We start from the raw sequence: 20,265 nt of genomic DNA, 5'->3' as shown, positions 1-20,265 counted from the left end.
AGGCTTGGCTAACTCCCTCTTCATTTTTAGGAGGGGTGCTATTATTTCTCAGGAGCACCTTAACTGTTGACTGCTATAAAATATAAAAAGTAACCACATCAAATACTTCTCTAAAACTCATGTGTGTTTTTTAAAAACTGCTAACGTATCTGAGTGTAGACGAATCTCTCCCTGCCCCAAATGGGGCCCGTGGGTTTAAGCTTTGAGCTTCCTGCAGTGGGAGAAGCAACTGGGGACCCTCTCTTAAATCTCAAAAAATTGTTCCCGCTTTTATGCACAAATCCTGAACACAATGCAGCAAATAGGCTGGCATAAACAGTGGAGTTGTTGCATGTTGCTTATGTGTCCCCTGGATTCTTGGGCCTGCTTGATATTATTGACCATCATGAGAATGCATCAGAAAAGAGACACACTCACCTTTTTCAAAAGCCGAAACTTCTGTGTAACTTTTTTGTCAGGTCATGATCACGATGAGCCAGGCTGCCTTTCAAGCACCACACTGACAGGTCGACCTCTCTGCAGTCCTTGTTGTCATTCCTTGGCATGATTGTCGTTTGAGGGGCAGACTAGAGGTCATCCCACCAGAGCCACGGGGGCGCCGCTAGCTAGCCTCAGGAATGCTCCCTACAAATGTAGGATCAAAAGGGCAGCCACATGAAAATTGCTGCTTGCTCTTATATTTTTTTATGAATTATCACCCAGGGACCTGGATCATTAGCAAAATCCAAATGCTCTTCTGCAAGGACATTGCCCTGCTTGAGTCTACTCACTTGGGGCCACCTTTGCTAGAGAGCAGGGGAATTCTTCAGCTTTGCGGGATGCCTCTGTAATGGAAATATCCTTCCTCATTTACCTGTTTCGCTAAAACAATCTCTCTTGCATATGGTGATGCTTTTTAAAAGCCTTTGGTCTTTTTGGCACAGCTTCTGACTCTGATTCTTTTTCAGCAAAGACATGCTAGATCTATAGCCAAAAAGGGTCTGCAGGGGATGCCTCGCATTTGAGCAAGTTCAGTTATCTTTTTGACAGCATTCTTTCAGTGCTTGCCATCTGCCACTGAGAACGGAACTGGGAAATGGACACTAACTTGAGGTGTGTTTGCATCTCTTTTTCCAAGTATCAGTAGCTAACTCCTTAAGTCTCAGCAGTGGAGTGCTGTTCAGGGTTGCATGCGCACTAACGTAATGCCGTTACACTTCGATCCAGAAAGAAGGGACGATGCTTTTTCGAAAGGGTTCTTTATTTTCCAGCAGTAATATCTATTAGAAGTAATATCTATAGGTGGCAACCATTTTAGCACGTCCAAATGATGTGTGATTGCTGGCGCGTGGGTCATAGCTGTCAACGTTTTCCTTTTTTAAAGGGAAATTCCCTTATTCCGAATAGGATTCCTCGCAAGAAAAGGGAAAAGTTGACAGCTATGGCGTGGGTCCTTATGGACGCGGACGAGGGAAGAAGGCGGGCAGGGTGTGATTATGCACACTCCGCAGACACAGGGACCAGGAACAGAACCGCCCTGCGAAATGGCCGTTGCCTGTACTACAAACTCTCAGATCACAGAGGCACTAAATACCAGCCCCGTCAAATCAAACAAGTTTATTAAACGTAGTTGCAAATGATGGTGTGCTGTGGTAACATAGAATGATCTGTGACATTGCTAGTGTGCTTTTTGGTGTAGTTAACTCCTCTTTGACCCTAGATGGGCATTGCTGCAGTTTCCGGGGCGCAATTTGAGGTTGCCAGTCTTCTCGAGTTCCTGGAAGCCAAGAGTCCCTATTTCTGTGCTTCTGCTGGCACAGGGATATGCTGCCCCATATCTTCAGCTCTGCTCTAAATCCAGCATCTCCAATGCAAGAAGAGGGAGTGTGAAGAGTCTACATCCAGGGATAGTCTCTGAATAGGAGTGTTAACGAATGCTCTGTTCCATTGACCCACTTCTCCAAGTGTGATTCCCACCTGTTACAAAAACTTTTTAATTTCTATCAAAAGAGCTCAGGAGTGTTACTAAGCTTTGAACGTGTAGGACGAAAATGTGTGGAGAAATTCAGCTACATGTTCAGATCCCTAATGTGTGACGCTTGTGAAATGGCACACTGAAATGGCACACTCCCTTTGTTTTCAAGTGAAATATGTTGAGAAAATAATGTTTTCTGAGCCTTGCTTTCTTTAAAGCTAGACATCTTTGCTCTGATCTCAACCTTTTTTTCTTGTTTAGACCATAGGAAGCATCACTCTGATCTGTTGCAAAAATGTGTGTAGGTTCGCTTTTAAATGTGTTCTGAAATTCCTATCTGGGAAATGATGTTAAAGAAAGTACAGAAGTGTAACAGTGAGGGGTAACTGGAAATGCGGAGGCCAAGATGTGATGAAACTTGCATTAATTCCATTGTGAGTTTGTTTAATTGCTGTTAGCAGCTAGTTGACAGCTCAGCTGCTGTGGACCAAGGAAATGATGCCTTGAAGATGCTAAAAGGGGGACAATCCTAGTCATTCTGATGTGCAGGAAAAATGAAGGAAACACAAATTCCAGAAGAGCAGCTGTGTGTGTTTGTATCAACAAAATGATATAGCTGCTGTGTGCCTTGGAGACCAGCTGGTTTGCTGTGGCAAACTCTTGTCTGGGCAACCATGCACTGCACCAGGCGTGTGAAGAATAAAAGACCAAAACAACTTCTGGAAAAATGCTTTGAACAATCTAAAGGAAAACACAGAATGACTAAAAACCAAGGAGTCTGTGTTGGTTGTGGCATCGGTAGTAGCTGGGGAATTGCCCCCTTTGAAGGAATGAATGGAAATTTGTTTGCCAGTAGCGCTCAGCATTAGAGGAGCTTTGCAGGCATTTCAGAATCGGGAGGAAACTCACTCAAATCCATTTAGTTGAGATGATGAACTATTAATGGAAGACACAAACAAGCTTCAAACTCCCTGTGCTTATTCCATTTCTGTCTTCACCGCCCACTTCCCAGGCCCCAAATAAATATCATTCAGAACTTAATAGAAAGGTAGCTGTGAGGTCAGGAGAGGAACATGCCAAAGAATATCCAGCTTATTGGAAGTTCTGAGCCCAAAATGCGCAGTGAGAGATGAAGGGAGCAGATGGAACCATTAGATGACATAACATTGGGAAGGGTAAGCAAATAGCGCTTTCCAGTTGGAGTGGAGCAGAGAAAACAGGACAAAATCAGCAAGACGAAATGGTAAAGGCAAAAGTGTCAGCCCTGGTGTTTGGGTGCTGTTCCCTGTCTTCTGCCCTCCCAGACAGATCTTCTGTCTTCCTTACATCTTAAGCTACATTCACACAAACAGTTGTTTTTGAGCTGTTCTGTTCAGGCTGAGAAAAACGAGGCAAGAGCAAAAGCATGGGGCTCAGTGAAGAGGAATATGAACCATTATATGCAAATATTACCAAAATCTTATTCTGCTCTTTTCTGAGCACCCCTGTCTAAATAGGTTTTCCTCTCTAAAGGAAAACTGTAATTCATGAATTTTTGTTCGTTCTCTCTCTTCGTCAACGAATCACTCTCCATGAAACTTCCCAAAAGCAGTGAGCAGGTTAACAGCTCCAAATCCAATGTGGATGCACTCTGGGGCAAGCATCTCCTCTTAAAAGGCTTGTTTATAAAAAAGGTATTACATAGGCTCCGAAAACACAGTAGAGATAAGGCTTGTCAGATATGCAACAAAAGGGCATTGCAAGTGGGGAGGTGCCACCACCTAGAAGACCCATTTCCTGTTGGTTTGAAACAGATGGGATGGGACCTCCAGGAGACCATCTCTTGCCAAGTGCTGTGATTGGTTGGGTATCAAAGGGGTGTGTCTCGGGAGCAAGGTCCCTCCTAGTTGGGGTGAAAGTGGGGAATTTTTTAAAGCGGGCATTGGAAAAAATGCAATGAACACTCAGCGGGTGCAGAATGCCGTGGTGAGACTCCTTATGGGGTCTTCGCCACAGGATCACATTCATCCAGTGCTATACCAGCTGCACTGGCATCCAGTGGAGTACAGGATCAGGTTTAAGGTGCTGGTTTTAACTTTTAAAGCCCTATACAGCCTAGGACCCTCGTACATATGGGACCGCCTCTCCTGGTATGCCCCACGGAGGACCTTATGGTCTGCAAATAATAACATCTTGGAGATCCCAGGCCTCAGGGAGATTAGGCTGGCCTCGATCCAGGGCCTTTTTGGCCTTGGCCCTGATCTGGTGGAACGCTCTGCCACAAGAGATCAGGGCCCTGCAGGATTTGACATCTTTCCGCAGGGCCTGCAAGACTGAGTTGTTCCGCCAGGCCTTTGGTCAGGGCTCAGTCTGACTCCCCTTCTCTTTTTGTATAAGAACAAGTATGAAAAATTGATCCTGACTTGTTTTTAGGAGGTAATTTAATTATTGTTTTATTTTATACCAAGGTTATATATTTAATGTTAGCCGCCCTGAGCCTGGTTTCAGCCGGGGAGGATGGGATACAAATAAAAGTTGTTGTTGTTGTCGTTGTTTATTTATTAATGAAAGTGCTTGCTTGCTCTCAATAGGCAGGGAGTTCCAAAGTGCAGATGTTGCCACACCAAGTGATTGAGTTTTTACAAATGCGGAACGAGTATTATGTGTGTTTGCAGGTGGGATACCTGATGTCTCCATTTTAAGAAAGCAGACTGAGTTTAATGAAAAGAATTCTGCCAGAAAGATGTGGTGCTTCTGTTTAGAGGAGACCGTACCCTGACTTAATGGTCTGATCTGCTCCAAGGTAGCTTTGTCTATATATTTGAGAGGACGGTGCATCGGCCCAAACCTTGTGAGCTATTTGCCTGTGGATGGGGACGTCAAACCTAGTGGCTTTCTGGCTTCAGGTAAAGCGGACTGTGACAGTCTGAGCACCTCCACCTTACGAGAAAGTCCATGAATTTAAAATATTGCAGCTCATGACTGAAGACATGTTGTGCACCTGTCTCCTTGAGTACACAACAGCAAGGACTATAATTTTCCCCCAAACCAGTATTGTTTCTCAAAGAAGAAATGTTGGCATTTCCCCCCCTCCAGCAGGGGTGAAAGGGTCTAGCTTTTAAACAACGCTCCGTGCTTTCTATCACTCTTTTGCTTCATTTTAAATTGGGTAAACCTTTCGGTGCAATTTATCCCAGATATACCCTTTTAAGATGCTTTTTGGGTTTTTGTTTTTTAAAGAAGAAGCTGGCAGCTAAAGACTTACACATTTTAAATTCAGTGCTTGTAAGTGGCGATATGAAATCCCTAAGGCAGGCCGAAATAACTGATATTAAAACCTTGCAAATGTGTGTGTTTGCTGCATTCTGTTGTTTTTCTTATTCCGACGGCGGAGCAAAGCCTCTGCGGCTGATGGGCGGGAGGGGAACTGGGGTGGGAGGTGCAGGTTAGGAAAGGGGGGGGCGATGCAAACCTCCGGGGCCCATTAGACTTAACTTGTTTACTGCATTGATATCTATATGTTAAATGACAAGAGAGTTCAGATTATTGAATAATTTAAAATTCAGCTCTAATTGGTGTCATATGACCTGGAAAAGGCCATGGATGACGCCAGGAGCATGCTGTGAAACGCTAATAAATAATTCATAAATGAGATCATTCATTTGCCTGGATGTCTTGTTAAATGCAGAAGTTTGTAAGTAATAACGGATGATATAACACCTGTAAGTATTTAGTTCATATGCTGGAAGGTAATCTACCTTGATGATCTTCTAGCAGAAAGCTGCCAGAGTGTGTGAGTTAATTGCGCTGGGGAGAATGCACTCCATTTATTCGGGATGGGGCTTTGGCAAAGATTAGCTTGCAGCTGTTGCATTTTGCATTCCCGATCAGCCAGCCGACGGCTCGGCGCTCGCAGGCCCCCGGACTTAGCGATGCAGCCCGCCGTTCGCCTGCCCTTCTTTTGCGTGAACTCCAAATGCACTGGGAAATGGCGGCAACCTGATCTGCTCACAAATAGTATTGTTTCTGAAATATTTATCTAGGTCTTGCACCGCCGAGCCCTCTGTAAAACAAAGGGCAGGAGTGGTGGGGAGGTGAAATTGAAGTCAGAGCCGCTCCGTTATTTTTTTATTTATTTCCGTCGTCGTTGCATGTTGATAAAGCCGGCAACACGCTGAATTCTAATTTCTGCACCAAGCACTGTCAAGGGACTGTTTTTGTTGTGTGAGAGAGGTCTGTGCCATGGCTGACAGGAAAGGCAAAACATCAGCGGTCTGGTTTTCCATGTGGCACTTGAGGTTGGTATCGCTGCATGCGCATCATTGTGCTCTCAGAGAGGGAGCCCTCCTTTCGTTTTGCCTCTCCCGAGGCAACATACCGTATATACTCGAGTATAAGCCGACCCGGATATAAGCCGAGGCACCTAATTTTAGCATAAAAATCTGGGAAAACCTATTGACTCGAAGATAAGCCAGTTCACCACATCACAAACCTGGTGGTGGTGGCAGCGGCGGAGGAAGAACAAGCAGCCCTTTTGGGCTGCTTTCGGGCTGCTCGTCCCTCCGCCGCTGCCTCTGCCACTTGCAAGAGCAGGCATAGGAGCTGTGGTTGTGAAAGACACAGCGCAGTGCCTCTCCCAACCTCAGCTCCTGTGCCTGCCCTTGCGAGAGGCGGGCAGCGGCGGTGGGACCAGCAGTGAGAAAGGGCTCCCTTCAGGCCGCTCATCCCTCCGCCACTCACCTCACTCAAGTATAAGCTTAGCGGGGCTTTTTCAGCATTAAAAATGTGCTGAAAAAGTCGGCTTATACGCGAGCATATACGGTAGGAAACTGCCTTTATATGGAGTCATAGCTCTGGTCCACCTAGTTCAGTATTATGCAGAGAGCTCCTCTCTGAATTTTCAAGGGTGACCCTACCTGGAGACATTTGGGATTGAACTTGGAGCCTTTGCATGAAAAGCAAATGCTCTATCACAGAAGTACAGGACTTTCCTATCCGCATAGGGCTTGGCTTGCTTAATGCCAACTTTATACCGCCTTCCTGGTTGGAAAGGGGGACATGTCTTCTGAAATATTCCCAAGCTACAGTACCAAAGAAGCATACCCAGCGGCCCTTAAGGAGCACACCAAGCTAGCCATGCTGTCACGAGGAGAGTGGGGTGCTGCACTGAGAGACCCCAGCCCCTGTCCTGTGATGTCCTGATGTCCCACAAGTCTGGAAGAGGGGGCATTCTTGCTTCATGCACAGGCCTCCCGGGAGAAACTCATGCCACATCTGAAACCTTGTGCAAAAGCAAGTGTCTGCTGCCCTATCTTTCAAATCTGCAGCATGAAGAAATAGTGGAGTTGCATGGTTCGCCCCCCACCCCAGCCTTGTACGTAAAGAGGACACCTCTGTCTCTTTCCTGGTTTCTGTGAAACAGAGAGGACCCAGGTGTGTGTGCAAAGAGAGAGGTGCAGGTGAGCATTAGGATGGGATGAGAAGAGCTAAGCAAATCCAAAACTTGGGTTCTGGGACCTTTCAAACACCTATTGTTTTTTGAGGCCCTTGGGTCAGAGGGCTCTTAAGGTATGGAGGCCTTTCCAGGTCATGGGCAACACAAATGAATGCCCAGAGCGCTGCAGAGGTTTTCTCCGCCCCCCCCCCAGAGTAGTCAATAATGCTCACTGAGCATCAAGAGTCAAGGCAAGTAACTGATTTGAAGAGGAATGAGTTTAGTAATTCTTAGGCAGGAGATTGTTTCCTAAAACATAAGTTGGCCCCTGCATCTTTCAAGTGTTGTCTCACCCTTAAAGGCACCTTCCCTTATATGTGGTGGGAGTGTCTGTTGTTTTTAAGATTTCTGAGCTTGATTTTTTCCACTGTTTTCTTGTACCCAATTCAATGTTAGCCTTGTTGTTGATGGGAAATGGTATCAATCCAAATGTCAAGTGTAAAGAATTGATCGTCTTTCTTATGTGAACAGCGAGACAAATAGTTGCTTCCCATTGGGAAAAAGCACCTCCTCACACCACGGAAACTGGGACCCAATATGTGTGGATATAGCACCTACAAGAAATATGATTTTATCTCCATATGGTCTCAATTTATATTGTTTATTAATCTCCCCCCCCCTCTGTTACAGCAGCCACTATGGGGAAACTATTTTAATACTTTAGTTTGATGTTTACCCTGTGGATACGAACTAAAATTGTAATATAAAAGATTCTCCAAGTCTGTTTTGATGCCGTGTGGATGTTTGCATGCAAGACTTAACATTTGTCTTGGAAGACAACCCTTTGTGTTTGATAACTGTTTTTAAATTTTTCAATAAAGTTTGTAAAAAACAACAATAACCTAAGTTGAAAATCGTTCTCAGTGTCACCTCAGAAGCCATTTTGAAAATGGGTGTCTTGCACCCTTGGGCCTCGGTTGGAAATACCCTTAGCATAGGAGGTGAAAGCAATTAATGACAGCGTATTGCTCTTACAATAATTATTTTAAAGCAGGCAGAAAGCAGGCACCCATCACATAAGCTGTGGATTTCTCTTTGGCAGAGATTCGTTCTCTGTTGCCGTAAGAGATTCCTTGTAAGCCACACGTCTTCACTCCTGCCGATCGCTCTGTGCTAAACGAGAACAATGCAGCGTTGTTACTATTACCTTCTCATTGTCTCACCCCCCCCCCTTGCCTTTCTTTTTTGTATGGCACACTTGAAATACAGCAATCATCATCATACATCATTCATGAGCAACAATGGCACTTTATCTCCTGCTAAGAAAATAGGCAACTAACCTTTTTACATGGTTATCTGCCTTATTTATCTTGGGGTATTAATATCGGCAATCTCTGTCCCATCTAGGTGCTTTGTAATGATTAATCTTAGACTTTTTTTTTGTAATGGAGATTTCAGTAAAAGATTGGGCAATAAAAGGAATGAGTCTGAATGCCAGATATCTTTCACTTAAGTTTAATTCTGCATATTCTTCTAAGTAAATTCTTTCCTAATAACTCTTTCAACAAAAGATTGGCATAACTATCTTGATAGCTTAACAGCAGCCTGTTGCACAGTGTCAGAAATGCACCTGGCGATGAGGGGTAACAAAAATGCTTCCCTTAGAGAGGAGGATAAAGGCAGGCTAGGCTACCTTAGACTTTGAATAGTGCTTGAGAAATAAGTAATAGTTTATTCTTGACTTTCTCCGACACTTGCCAAAAACGTGGAGTTTGGACCGAGTGCCCAGCTGCATGCTGTAGAATAGGAGCTGCACTTAATAGGAGCTTCTTGCGATTTTCGACTTCTTGGCAAAGCACCCCGGAGAGAGCCAGAGCTCCGTGGTGGGACAAACACGCTGTGCACAGAGTGCACCATGTTCAATCTCAATTCAATTCAAGCATCTCCAATTCACAGCAAGTGAACATAAAGGCCTCTGCTAGGAATCCTGGAGTACCAGTCAGAGCAGGCAGTGCGGGACTAGGTAAAGGTAAAGGGGCCCTTACTATTAGGTCCAGTCGTGGCCGACTCTGGGGTTGCGGCACTCATCTCACTTTATTGGCTGAGGGAGCTTCCGGGTCATGCGGCCAGCATGAGTAAGCCACTTCTGGCAAACCAGAGCAGCGCATGGAAACGCCGTTTACCTTCCTGCCAGAGCGGTACCTATTTATCTACTTGCACTTTGACGTGCTTTCAAACTGCTAGGTTGGCAGGAGCAGGGACCAAGCAACGGGAGCTCACCGCGTCGCAGGGATTCGAACCACTGACCTTCTGATCAGCAAGTCCTAGGCTCTGTGGTTTAACCCACAGCACCACCCGCGTCCCTAGCGCGGGACTATATATATATATATATATATATATATATATATATATATATATATTTGCTTTCGTAGATTTTCACGGGTACAGGAATGCAGGTTTTGGTGTCCTCGGGTGTCTTCCCGTGTAAAAGTTGGGGTGTCTAGGCGACGTTTCGACGAGGTCTCACTCGTCATCTTCAGGCTGGTGCTTTCGGCTTCTGTTCCAGTAACAAGAAGCCGAAAGCACCAGCCTGAAGATGACGAGTGAGACCTCGTCGAAACGTCGCCTAGACACCCCAACTTTTACACGGGAAGACACCCGAGGACACCAAAACCTGCATATATATATATATATATATATATATGTAAAGAACCCCTGAACGGTCAAGTCCAGTCAAAGGTGACTATGGGGTTGTGGCGCTCATCTCGTTTTCAGGCCAAGGGAGCCAGAGTTTGTCCACAGACAGCTTTCCAGGACTAAACCACTTCTGGTGCAACGAACACCATGACGGAAACCAGAGCGCATGGAAACGCCGTTTACCTTCCCATTGCAGCAGTACCTATTTATCTACTTGCACTGGCCTGCTTTCAAACTGCTAGGGTGGCAGGAGCTGGGACAGAGCAACGGGAGCTCACCCCGTCGTAGGGATTCGAACCGTCGACCTTCTGATTGGCAAGCCCAAGAGGCTCAGTGTTTTAGACCACAGCACCCAGTGCTGAGCCAAACCACGGCTTTAGCATGAAAGAGAAAACAGTGTTCCTCCTCCTCTGGTCTCCCTGCTGCTGTGAACCAAGCCATGGTTTGACTTAGCAATGAGTTTGAACCCAGACTCATGGTTTGTCTCACCCCAGGCAAACCCTGAGTAGTAAGCCATAAAACAAGCCTAGGCTACAGATGGAGACTGAAATGGGCCCATATTCAAAACCACCTTCATCCATAAAGACCCTCGTGATCTATCTCCCACGGTTATTGGGGGTGGCGGAGATAGAAACCTATGCCCTGAGCTCATTGGACAAAGGAAATGCTACAAATCTGAAAAAGGGGCCTTAAACTGCTCAGGCCACCTCTTTCCATATGAGCCTACCTGAACCCTGAGATCATCTTCTGAGGCCCTTCTCTGTGTGCCTCCTGCACGTGAGGTCCAGAGGGTGCCAGCACAAGAACAGGCCTTCTCTGTGGTGGCACCCCATTTGTGCTCCCTTCCAAGCTCTCCCCAGAGAGGTTCTCTTGGCACCTTCATTGTATTCTTTTAGACGCTGGGCGAAAATGTTCATCTTCAACCAGGCCTTTGACTGATTAATGTCCTACAGCCATTTAAATGTGTCAGTGGGAAGGGGAGGGGTTATTATTTTGCTGTTTTACTTATTTTTGTCCTGTGTTTTATTCTGTGAACCGTCCTGAGATCTTACGATGAAGGGGGTACATTCCCCTGAGGAAGTGTAACCCTTGAGCATTGTGGGAAATGTTCTTTACCTCTAGGAAGCTGATAATTCGGGCCATGTGGGTCAACCAGGTTCAGTGGCTGTCCATGGTTTCGGACAGGGAGTCATTCCTTCCCCTTCCAAGAACATTCCCTTTGGGTGTGTTTGTTGCTATAAGTTGTGATAGAGAAGAGGCTGTCAGGCTGTTGTTACACACAGTTTCAGAACAACATTTTAAGGTTTCCCTGTCCATACTCTCCATCAAAACATTCTTGCTGTCTTTGTAGACCTTGGATTCTGTGCTTAAACACACTTAAAGGTTGGGAAATTCCTTACACAAATCCAGTCTGAAACAGTTTTGGTCCAATATTGTTCCTGGAAATAAATGCTCAGATTTAAAGAGCGCTTTGAGCATCTATTGCAAGCCTTGGGGATGGCTCATCCAATGCCGTTGTTTAACTTCAGTGAACTATGGTGCAAGAGTGCTCTGTGGTACATATTGGGATTTTTAGTGCCCGTTAACATACATGAACTGTGGGCCCAGTCGGGTCGCCTCTGCTCCCCGCATTTTGGATTGGGTCAACAAATGCAAATTAACGTGTCTTTCTAGCTCCGGAGTTTTATCTGTCTCTCATCACCAGCCCAACTTAATTGGAAAAAGAAATCACTTATGTGGCAGGATTTAAACGTGTTTTGTAGTTGAATGACAGCTTTTGATGTAGAACCGTATTTTACAGGAAGTGGTCTAGTTCTTTATCAGTGTTTCTGTAAGGATATTTCAAAAACTCTCATCAAATTTCCAACAGTAAGTAATATCCCATTCAGCGCAAGGTGAAATGTTTTACATCAAATCCCCTGCTGTGTAATGGCCAATCAGACAGTATTTGTAGTGGCTGAATGGATTTCTTGGCTCTGTATTCAAAATTAAACATTTTCAGACATTAACATTTAATGCTTTTTTGCCACACTTCAAGTTGATTTTATGTAACCCTAGATACTCGCAACTCCTTGATAGGCTGAAGTACCTTGTTTATGCCCCAAATCCTGCAGGCAGTGGTTTTTATATTTATTGTACCTGTGTAGACGGAATTAAATTGCAGATTTGATAGCATATTCCTCTCTTCCACTTGAAACCCATTTTCTGTTGAGTTGCGTTAGGTGTCGATCATCAAACCGCTGCAGGTTTACTGGTGCTGGTACAAGTTTTCAACGCTGTGAGCCAGCGATGAGAACTAGAATAGAAACAATTAAACATATTTTAAATGGAATTTTTAAAAATTAAAGTGGGTTGGTTTTTGTTTTTGCCTTGTAGATGTCCAACCATAGAAGCCTTTGTCAACCTCTGTCATCTTCAGAACTGGATGGATCCTACCTTAGCATTGCTCGGTCACAGGCCTTATACAAGAACAACAGAATGGCACGTGGAAGTCCTACCCACATGCCTGTGTCTCAGTCTTGCAGGAACAGTCATGCCCATCAAGCTGCAGCCCAGGGTCATCGACAAGAAGAGCGGAACGAGTTCATGATGGGCAATGGGTTGCATGGTAAGTGCAACAACGTGGTCTCGCCAACGAGGCAAAAGTTGCCTCCCCACAAGAAAGCAACTCCTGCCGCGGAGCAGAGGAGAAACAGCTGTCCCCTTCAGACTTGCTCTTTCCACAAGAAACCGGGCAGCTCAGATCATGGTTCTTTCCAAGAGGGCTGCCACCTTCCCAAAATGTACTCCGGACCACATTGTGAATCCTTTGCGTGTTGCTCGTGCCCATCGCATACTCCTGGACTGAACGGCAGCATGGACTTGAGACCCAAAGAAATGGAGCGCGGTAAGAGGTTGTCGGAAGAAAGGAGGAAGCAGCTGCTGCTTCAGAAGATGGAGCTGGAAATCGAGAAAGAACGCCTTCAGAATCTGTTAGCCAAGCAGGAGGCAAAACTGCTGCTTCAGCAACAGCAGCTCCACCAATCCAGGCTTGACTACAATCGGTGAGTTTGGGGAGGAGTGTCGGAAATGGGACTTCTGCTCGAATTCTGTCGGGGTTTATGGAAGGCGGGTGGGTCTGTTGACATCTTTCTTAGGCCGATATCTGGTGCTGGGTTGTTGTTGTTTAGTCGTTTAGTCGTGTACGGCTCTTCGTGACCCCCTGGACCAGAGCACGCCAGGCACTCCTGTCTTCCACTACCTCCCGCAGTTACTGTAGCTTCGAGACACTGTCCAACCATCTCGTCCTCTGTCCTCCCCTTCTCCTTGTGCCCTCCATCTTTCCCAACATCAGGGTCTTTTCCAGGGAGTCTTCTCTTCTCATGAGGTGGCCAAAGTCTTGGAGCCTCAGCGTCACGATCTGTCCTTCCAGTGAGCACTCAGTGGTGCTGGGTTAGATGAGCATTTCTTAAACTCCTCTTCAGGCCACAGAAGAACTCATAAAACACAACAAGCTTTCTAATTTACCAAAAGACATTAGTTCCACAAAGATGTGTGATCTGCCTTAATCATCTGCGGCGTCATGGGAACAATTTGGTTAAAGCTACATTGCAAATGGCTCAGATACTGTGGTAGTTTAGCATTTTCAATGATGGCATCGAGGAATACGATGCATTGCGAGCCTCTTCAAGATTCTGAGCTCCATCAGGCTCGTTCTGCGTGGGGGATTAATTCTGCCGATCTAAAAAGAGGATGTCGCTGTACTTCAGTGAACTCCCACTCTCTGGTGCCCATAAGCAAACATCCTATGCCCAACTGCAAGGTTTCAGAGAGTTGCTTCAGCCATTTAAGGCAGACTTTAGCAGTTGTTTCCTTCTGTTTGCCCCATCACTATTATTAAGCATGAAAAAGATTGAAGGCAGTTCAAAGCTAGTTGAAACATGGAAGCTGGGAGTTGTACTGGGGAAGCATAGACGCGATCTGGCTGTGCAAGTAGAGATCAATTGAGAAGGGTGGGTGGGTGACTTCTAGGTGCCCTGTAGAGAGCAGGGGTAGACAACTGACTTGTGGATTGAACTTCACACCATGTACCCAGCTGGCTCTGACCTGACATGATTTCTAATCTCTGCCTGAGTTATTCGGAGAGGTTCCACGTTTTATGTAGTAGTTACATTTGCTATGGGTATGCTGATGTTATACTGGTTTTCCCCACAGCAAATTCTTAAGATGTGAATGACAGGCATGCATGCCTAAACACCTGCGTACCCTCACCTGAGAGCCCTGATTTGTGTTGTGGTTTCCCAGTGCATGTATATGGATGTTGAAGGACGCACATCTGTCATTCACACTTTAAGCATTTGCGGCAGAAAACACCAGCACGCCCACAGCAAACACAATTGCCACTTACAGCACAGAGCTACTCTTGAGTTGGGTACTTGAGTGTGAGGCAGAAAGGGGAAGGAATCTCAGAGGTGCTAGAATATTATTTATTGCCCGATGTGTTTCGAGTATTATAGCATTTCCTCAAGGGAGGTTTTGATTTCAAAGAGGTACCAAAACCGACTTCCACACCATCTCATCACAAAATAACCTGCATTCGATGCCTTCCTTCCTTTTCTTTACTTTTTGTGTGAGATAAGCTTGTAATTCATGTGTTTTGGAAGCTTGGTTGTACTGAGGCCTCTGAGACTTCAAGACATGGAACTATCGTATTTTTCAAGGTTATCTCCATAACAGTCTAGCATAGAATTTTGTTTTGGAGGATGGAGAAGTACAATGGCAATAAATCTCAAAAACCAAGGAGAAATAGTGTTGTGAACTTCATAGTGTGCCCCCTTACTTTAAACACGAACTTGAGATCTTTAAGACAAATTATGTTTGCAGAGGTCCACCACTTCCCTTACAAGCCAGACATTGTAATTGCCACCATCTCCTTGCTTCCTGCAAGTCCCCTCTCTCTCTGTGTGTGAGGACTTGTAGCCATTTATCTTCTACTGTCCCAATCCACTGAGGAGGCCCTTTTGTTTGTTGCAAAAAAAACACACAAAAAAAACTGGGCTACAGCGATGTGTAATAGGGCCTTCTTGGTGGTGGCCCACTGACTGTGGAATGATCTCCTCCTTGATGTTAGGCAGGTGCTGAGAAGGTTCCTTTTCAATACCAGGTGAAAATACCAGGTGAAAATTGAATATTCAGCAGTAACTTTTTATTGAGATTGACAAATGGTGTGGGATGTCGTATAAAAAATGGATTGTGGGTCTTAGATGTTTTAATTATTCTTTTGGTCACTTTTAGTAGTTTTGTGGCCTGCCCCCTGCTCATTTCATGAGGAAGGGCAGGATACAAAATTTGCAAATAAGAAAAATTGTGCAGGCTTTGCTGATTCTCACCATTTGTCCCACTTCAGAAGCCTTGTGGGAAGTGAAACAATACTCAGCCTCTCGTTCTCTAGACACAGGCCAATAAAAGTCTTTCTCAACTCATCTTAGTTTCTTTCATGTGAGGTGCTGGGACCTCACATTATATCAAGGATTGTCACATGGAGGATGTTTTCTCCGGCTCTGGAGGGTAGGACTCAAACCGATGGCTTCAAATTTCAAGATTCTAACTAAACACTTGGAGGAACTGGCAGTAAGAGCTGTTTGGCAGTGGTATGGTCTTCCTTGGGAGTTTGTGGACTCTTCTTCCTTGGAGATTTTGAAGCAGAGGTTGGATGGCCATCTGCCATGGATGCTTTAATTGCGATTCCTTCATTGCAGGGGGTTAGACTAGATGACCCTTGGGCTCCCTTCCAACTCTACATTTCTTTGATTCTATGACCTTCTGCAATCAAAACATATTCATTGCTGCTGAGCTGAGGAGTCTCCCGTGCCATTTAATATGACATGACCCGTCCTTTGATTTCTCCATCTGCAGAGTTATCTGTTGAATTCCTTCAAAGAGTTTGTTCTAGTCTCAGGTTGGAGGAAAAGGTGGTGACTTGGCCAAGCCTGATGAGCTATTTTTCATAGCTAAGCAGGGTTTGCCATATATGTGTGTGTGTGTGTGTGTGTGTGTATATACACATACATATACACATACATACATACATATACACACACACACACACACACACACACACAAACCTACATCTCCAGCTACTTCAGTGGCTCTTTTCATGACTCCCTTTGCAGTAGCTGTCTATGTTTTCATAACAGGGCATCATGCAAAAAATGGAGCATCTCTCTCCCCACACCCCTAAACCCATTTGGAATTGAAATCAGACCACGCTTGAGTTTAAAGCAGTCCTTGATCCCTCTTTAAGGATCCTCTCCCACAGAGTAGTGTGCTTGCTAGATGAACTAGGCAGGGCCAAAGGACACAGCCATGCTCTTTTCCTCCATGCAAGTATAACCATGTAGAGGAGACTGCCTGAAGGGGCCCTCTGCCCTCTTTCCCTTCCCAAACTTAACTTGGGGGGCGGGAGCAGCAGAGGATAGGGGACTCCAGACACCAATAAATACATAAAAGCTCAGGATGAGGTCCCATTCTGTGTCAATGGCCAGCAAGGACAGAGTAGCTCCCAAGGTTCCCTCCCTGATCTCTTCTTTTGTCTGTAAGATGCTGTTCAAAAGCAAGCTGTGTTGCTTTGGCTGTTAAAATGCCTGTTTGATCAGAGGCAATCAGAGCTGTGTACTTTAGAAGACTACTGGGGTCACAAACAAAGGTGAAGAACTAAGTAGGAGCAGATGGATTTTTAATGATCAAATATCTCTAATCCATGCATATGTTCCTGCTAATGGAGGAAGAAAAGGAAGGCCTGAAGTCTGTGCGAGGCAATGTTGTTGTTTTGAAAGTCGTTCTCGGAGTGCTCTGTGGGGCATCCACTGCCCAACGACGGGACTCTTAAATGCCTCTGCAATTACGCTTTTCTTATTGTGTATCCTCACATCTGCTGCATCCAGCTTCTGCTGAGAAGATTGCACGTTCTGTAAAGTGCTGGTTGGCAGAAAAGCTGCAAAAGGAAGACCAGAGGCATCCTTTACTGTCTCCGCTCTGCTCCTTCCCATGTATTGATTAATTTAAGTTCATGGAGGATAGATGGGTCTCTCAACAGTATTAGCCATGATAGCTAAATACAACCTCCACCTTTGGAGGCATGAAAACTTTTTTCTTTTCCTTTTAAGGTTTTGCTAGGCAGTCACGACTTGCAGCCCCGCTAAAGTGCACCAATACGACCTAAATGCCTGCAGAGACTAGCTGAGAAACGCAACATTTTTCTTTTCCTTTTGGCAAAACCCAGCTCTCCAGCTTGTCTCGATGCTTTCTGTTTGTGTGTGTGTGCTAGCTAGCTAGTTGTAAACAGAGGCTTGTATCCAGAGTAGTTCTGCCACTTGCACAATGAAACTGTTCCCCCTCTCCTCCCCCTAAATCTGTTGTGGGTTTCCCTTCAGCCTTCCAGAACAGGTGTGGGGCAAGGAGCTGGGGAAAGTTCCATTGCAAAAGCATAAACCCTAAAGAAACGAGAGCACAGCTGCCAGACCCCATGATAGCAGTAATGGTGTCGGAAGAAGAGCCTTGTAGCTGAATCGGACTAAAAATCCACATAGTTCAGCACCCTGTTTTCCACACTCGCCAGCCAGGTGCCTCTGAGATGCCCACAACGCAGAAGACATGAAGTCAATAGTTCTCCTCCCTTTTTTAAAAAACAAACAAACCCAGAGATGCATTTTAAATAAAAGAACACTTTCTACTCATGTAAAAACACGCTGATTCCCAGACCATCTGCAGGCCAGATTTAGAAGGTGATTGGACCTTAGTTTGCCCACCCATGTTCTAGTTAATAATGGCAAGTTCAACAGGTTCTTACCTAATTCATCTTACCTTCTTTAAAGCCATCTAACCTATTTGTGACCTCAGTTGCACGTTCGATAAATTGCTATTTCTATTAAAAAATGGTATTTTCTTTTCTGGGTTAAATTTATCAAAAGGTGGAGGGATGGAAACAAAACCATTCTGTCTGGAATGTTGCGGTATGAATGGAGCAGACATTCTTTGCAAGTTTGCCCAACTGGCAATACATTTGCGGAACTCGCTGATCGCAAATTCAGAATTCAAAAGCCTGCTTCCGATGCCCTCATCCAGTGACTCCTTGAGCAATTGAGAGATCTTGTGAGCAAGCACACAGCACTACTTTCGACCTCAGTACCTGGCACCACTGCTTTGTGACTGCATCAAGGAGTATTCGTGGAACTGCCCCCTCCATAGAAAATAATGCAGGATTCTAATAAATCTAGGGTTTTTTGGCTTGGAGGCCGATGGCTCATGCCTAGGCGTGTCTATTCAAACATAAGTCCTGTTGACGTCAAGGGCACTTACTTCCAGTTAAGTGTGGGTAGCATTGCAGTTTAAGTGTTTAATTTACTTGTTGTGTAAAGGGGGAAAGGAAGAGAAGGGGCGAAGGTTTGGCTGCTCAGCACCTGCATGTTTACCGTGATATGTGGCTCTTCTCTCCCCACCCCAGGTTTAAAGGCCAGCCTCCTAATTCGGAAGAACTGCTCATTGATGAAGTGCTGATGAGACCAGGCGGCTTGGCCCCAGTGATGAATGGCACTTGTGGGGGCCTCAGGTAATACCTTGGTCTTGTGCTCCTCTGTTAAGCACTTTCATGTGTCAGTATATTTTATGATTTGTCTAAAGGGCTTTACAGAATGCTAAAAAACATATTTTCTTTCACCTCTTCCTCCCTTCTCTCGGATTAAATGCTTCAAGCCAAAAAGAATGGAAGTAACATCATGGGATGACAATATAGTCAATAAAGAGTGTGGGGTGGCGGGTGCGGAGATCTGGACCTGGGCTCCTGTCCTTGAAAGTAGACCTTTGGAGCCTGCATTAAAGGCAGTCACTTAGGGGCTCTCAGATGAAGCTCAGAGGCGAAGCAGGATCAGGCCAGGGCATCAAAGAAGGCAGGAAACCAACCAAGGCAAGGTTTGAAACAGACATTCATTGGAGACGGCAAGCTTAAGAGAGAGGTTTGAAAGTGGTTCACATGGTACAAAGCCAGGAGGGAGAGAGGGCTCCAAAACAGGCAGCAAACAGGGTGACACTGGAGTTGAAATTCGGCAGAGGTGCTCTGAAAAAGTGTCCCCTGGCAACCTTTCTAGTTTGACCCAGGTCTGTAGTTCTTCAAGTGCGGAAGCAGAGTTCTGTACAGAAGTACTAATAATCACGGGGGGGACAGAGGGCGCCTCCTTGAGCCCTACGCTAGGATGGGCAGAGTTGCACAGGGTCTGCCTATCTCTCCGTTAATTAATGCAAATGCGGAACTCCTTATAACAAGTGCCTGCACCGGGAGAGACAGGAGCAATCACTGGGCAGCACTTGCTGTGTTTTTCTCATTGGGTGTCATGTGCTTTCATAGCCAAGGTTTTCAATGTTCTCTTTCTGTGTTTGAACACTACGCTTCTCCAGTTCTGGGGCTCTGATTGTAGCCAGCATTCATCTCTGAAACATCCCTCGAGGGCTACCTCGACATTTGCTGCAGCAACAAATGCAGGGGAAAGTTCCCTTCTAAGTTTGGGCTTCGAGACAGGGCTGAGGGACAACCCCTGCAAAGGTCTCGATTCTCCAGGCAGGTGGAGGGCTGGATTGAACGCAATTTGGTTTGCTTCTGAGTAAACTTGCATCAGCGTGTGCTGCCCACACCATCATTTTGCCTTCGAAACAAAGCCACTTGTACTGAACTTGGCTTTTTAGTGCTGTGTTCAGACCTGCATGTCTGACTTTGCTTCCTTGTCTTGAAGGTAGTGCCTTCAGTTTCCATTGGTGACTGTTGTCTGACCAATGATCAAATCTGCTTATAAACTCAGTTCCACAATTGGATGTTTTAGCTTTTCTGTTCCTTACGAATAGGGTTTTCCTCCTTTCTCATGCAGGAAATCTTCCCTGTGCAGATAGATAATGTGTTGTTTCATCATAGAGGTGACCATAAACGGACTTATCTGTGTTTGATTTTGTCCAAAACACAGTACAGTAACCTCAACGTACATGGAGGCTGCATTCTGGGGATAGCGCATAAAACCAAAAATCGCATATACCGTATTTTTCGCTGCATAAGACACACTTTATTCCTCCTAAAAAGTAAGGGGAAATGTGAGTGCATCTTACGGAGCGAATAGTGCTTTGCAGGAGAGACGCTGTGCAGAAAGGGAGTAGTGAAGCCCCTCTCCTGTGAAGCAGGAGG

The 20,265-nt window shown here is 45.4% G+C and overlaps 1 protein-coding gene across 7 annotated transcripts in view; it reads left to right on the top strand.

Annotated features, from left to right (window-relative positions):
* The window catches only part of KIAA1328, a 197,215-nt gene that overhangs the window by 119,516 nt on the left and 57,434 nt on the right, over nt 1-20,265 (top strand). For all 7 annotated transcript variants that reach the window (XM_081929770.1, XM_081929768.1, XM_081929769.1 and 4 more), the window contains 2 exons: nt 12,441-13,108; nt 18,547-18,651. In XM_081929770.1, coding sequence (XP_081785896.1) covers nt 12,441-13,108; nt 18,547-18,651 — 773 coding nt within the window. The remainder of the gene's footprint in view (nt 1-12,440; nt 13,109-18,546; nt 18,652-20,265) is intronic.

The sequence above is a fragment of the Podarcis melisellensis genome (genome assembly GCF_964234715.1).
Source record: "Podarcis melisellensis genome assembly, chromosome: 11".
In the NCBI taxonomy this organism is placed as follows: Eukaryota; Metazoa; Chordata; class Lepidosauria; order Squamata; family Lacertidae; genus Podarcis; species Podarcis melisellensis.
Note: the sequence above shows the minus strand (reverse complement) of the source record. Positions and strands in the feature narration are given on the sequence as shown.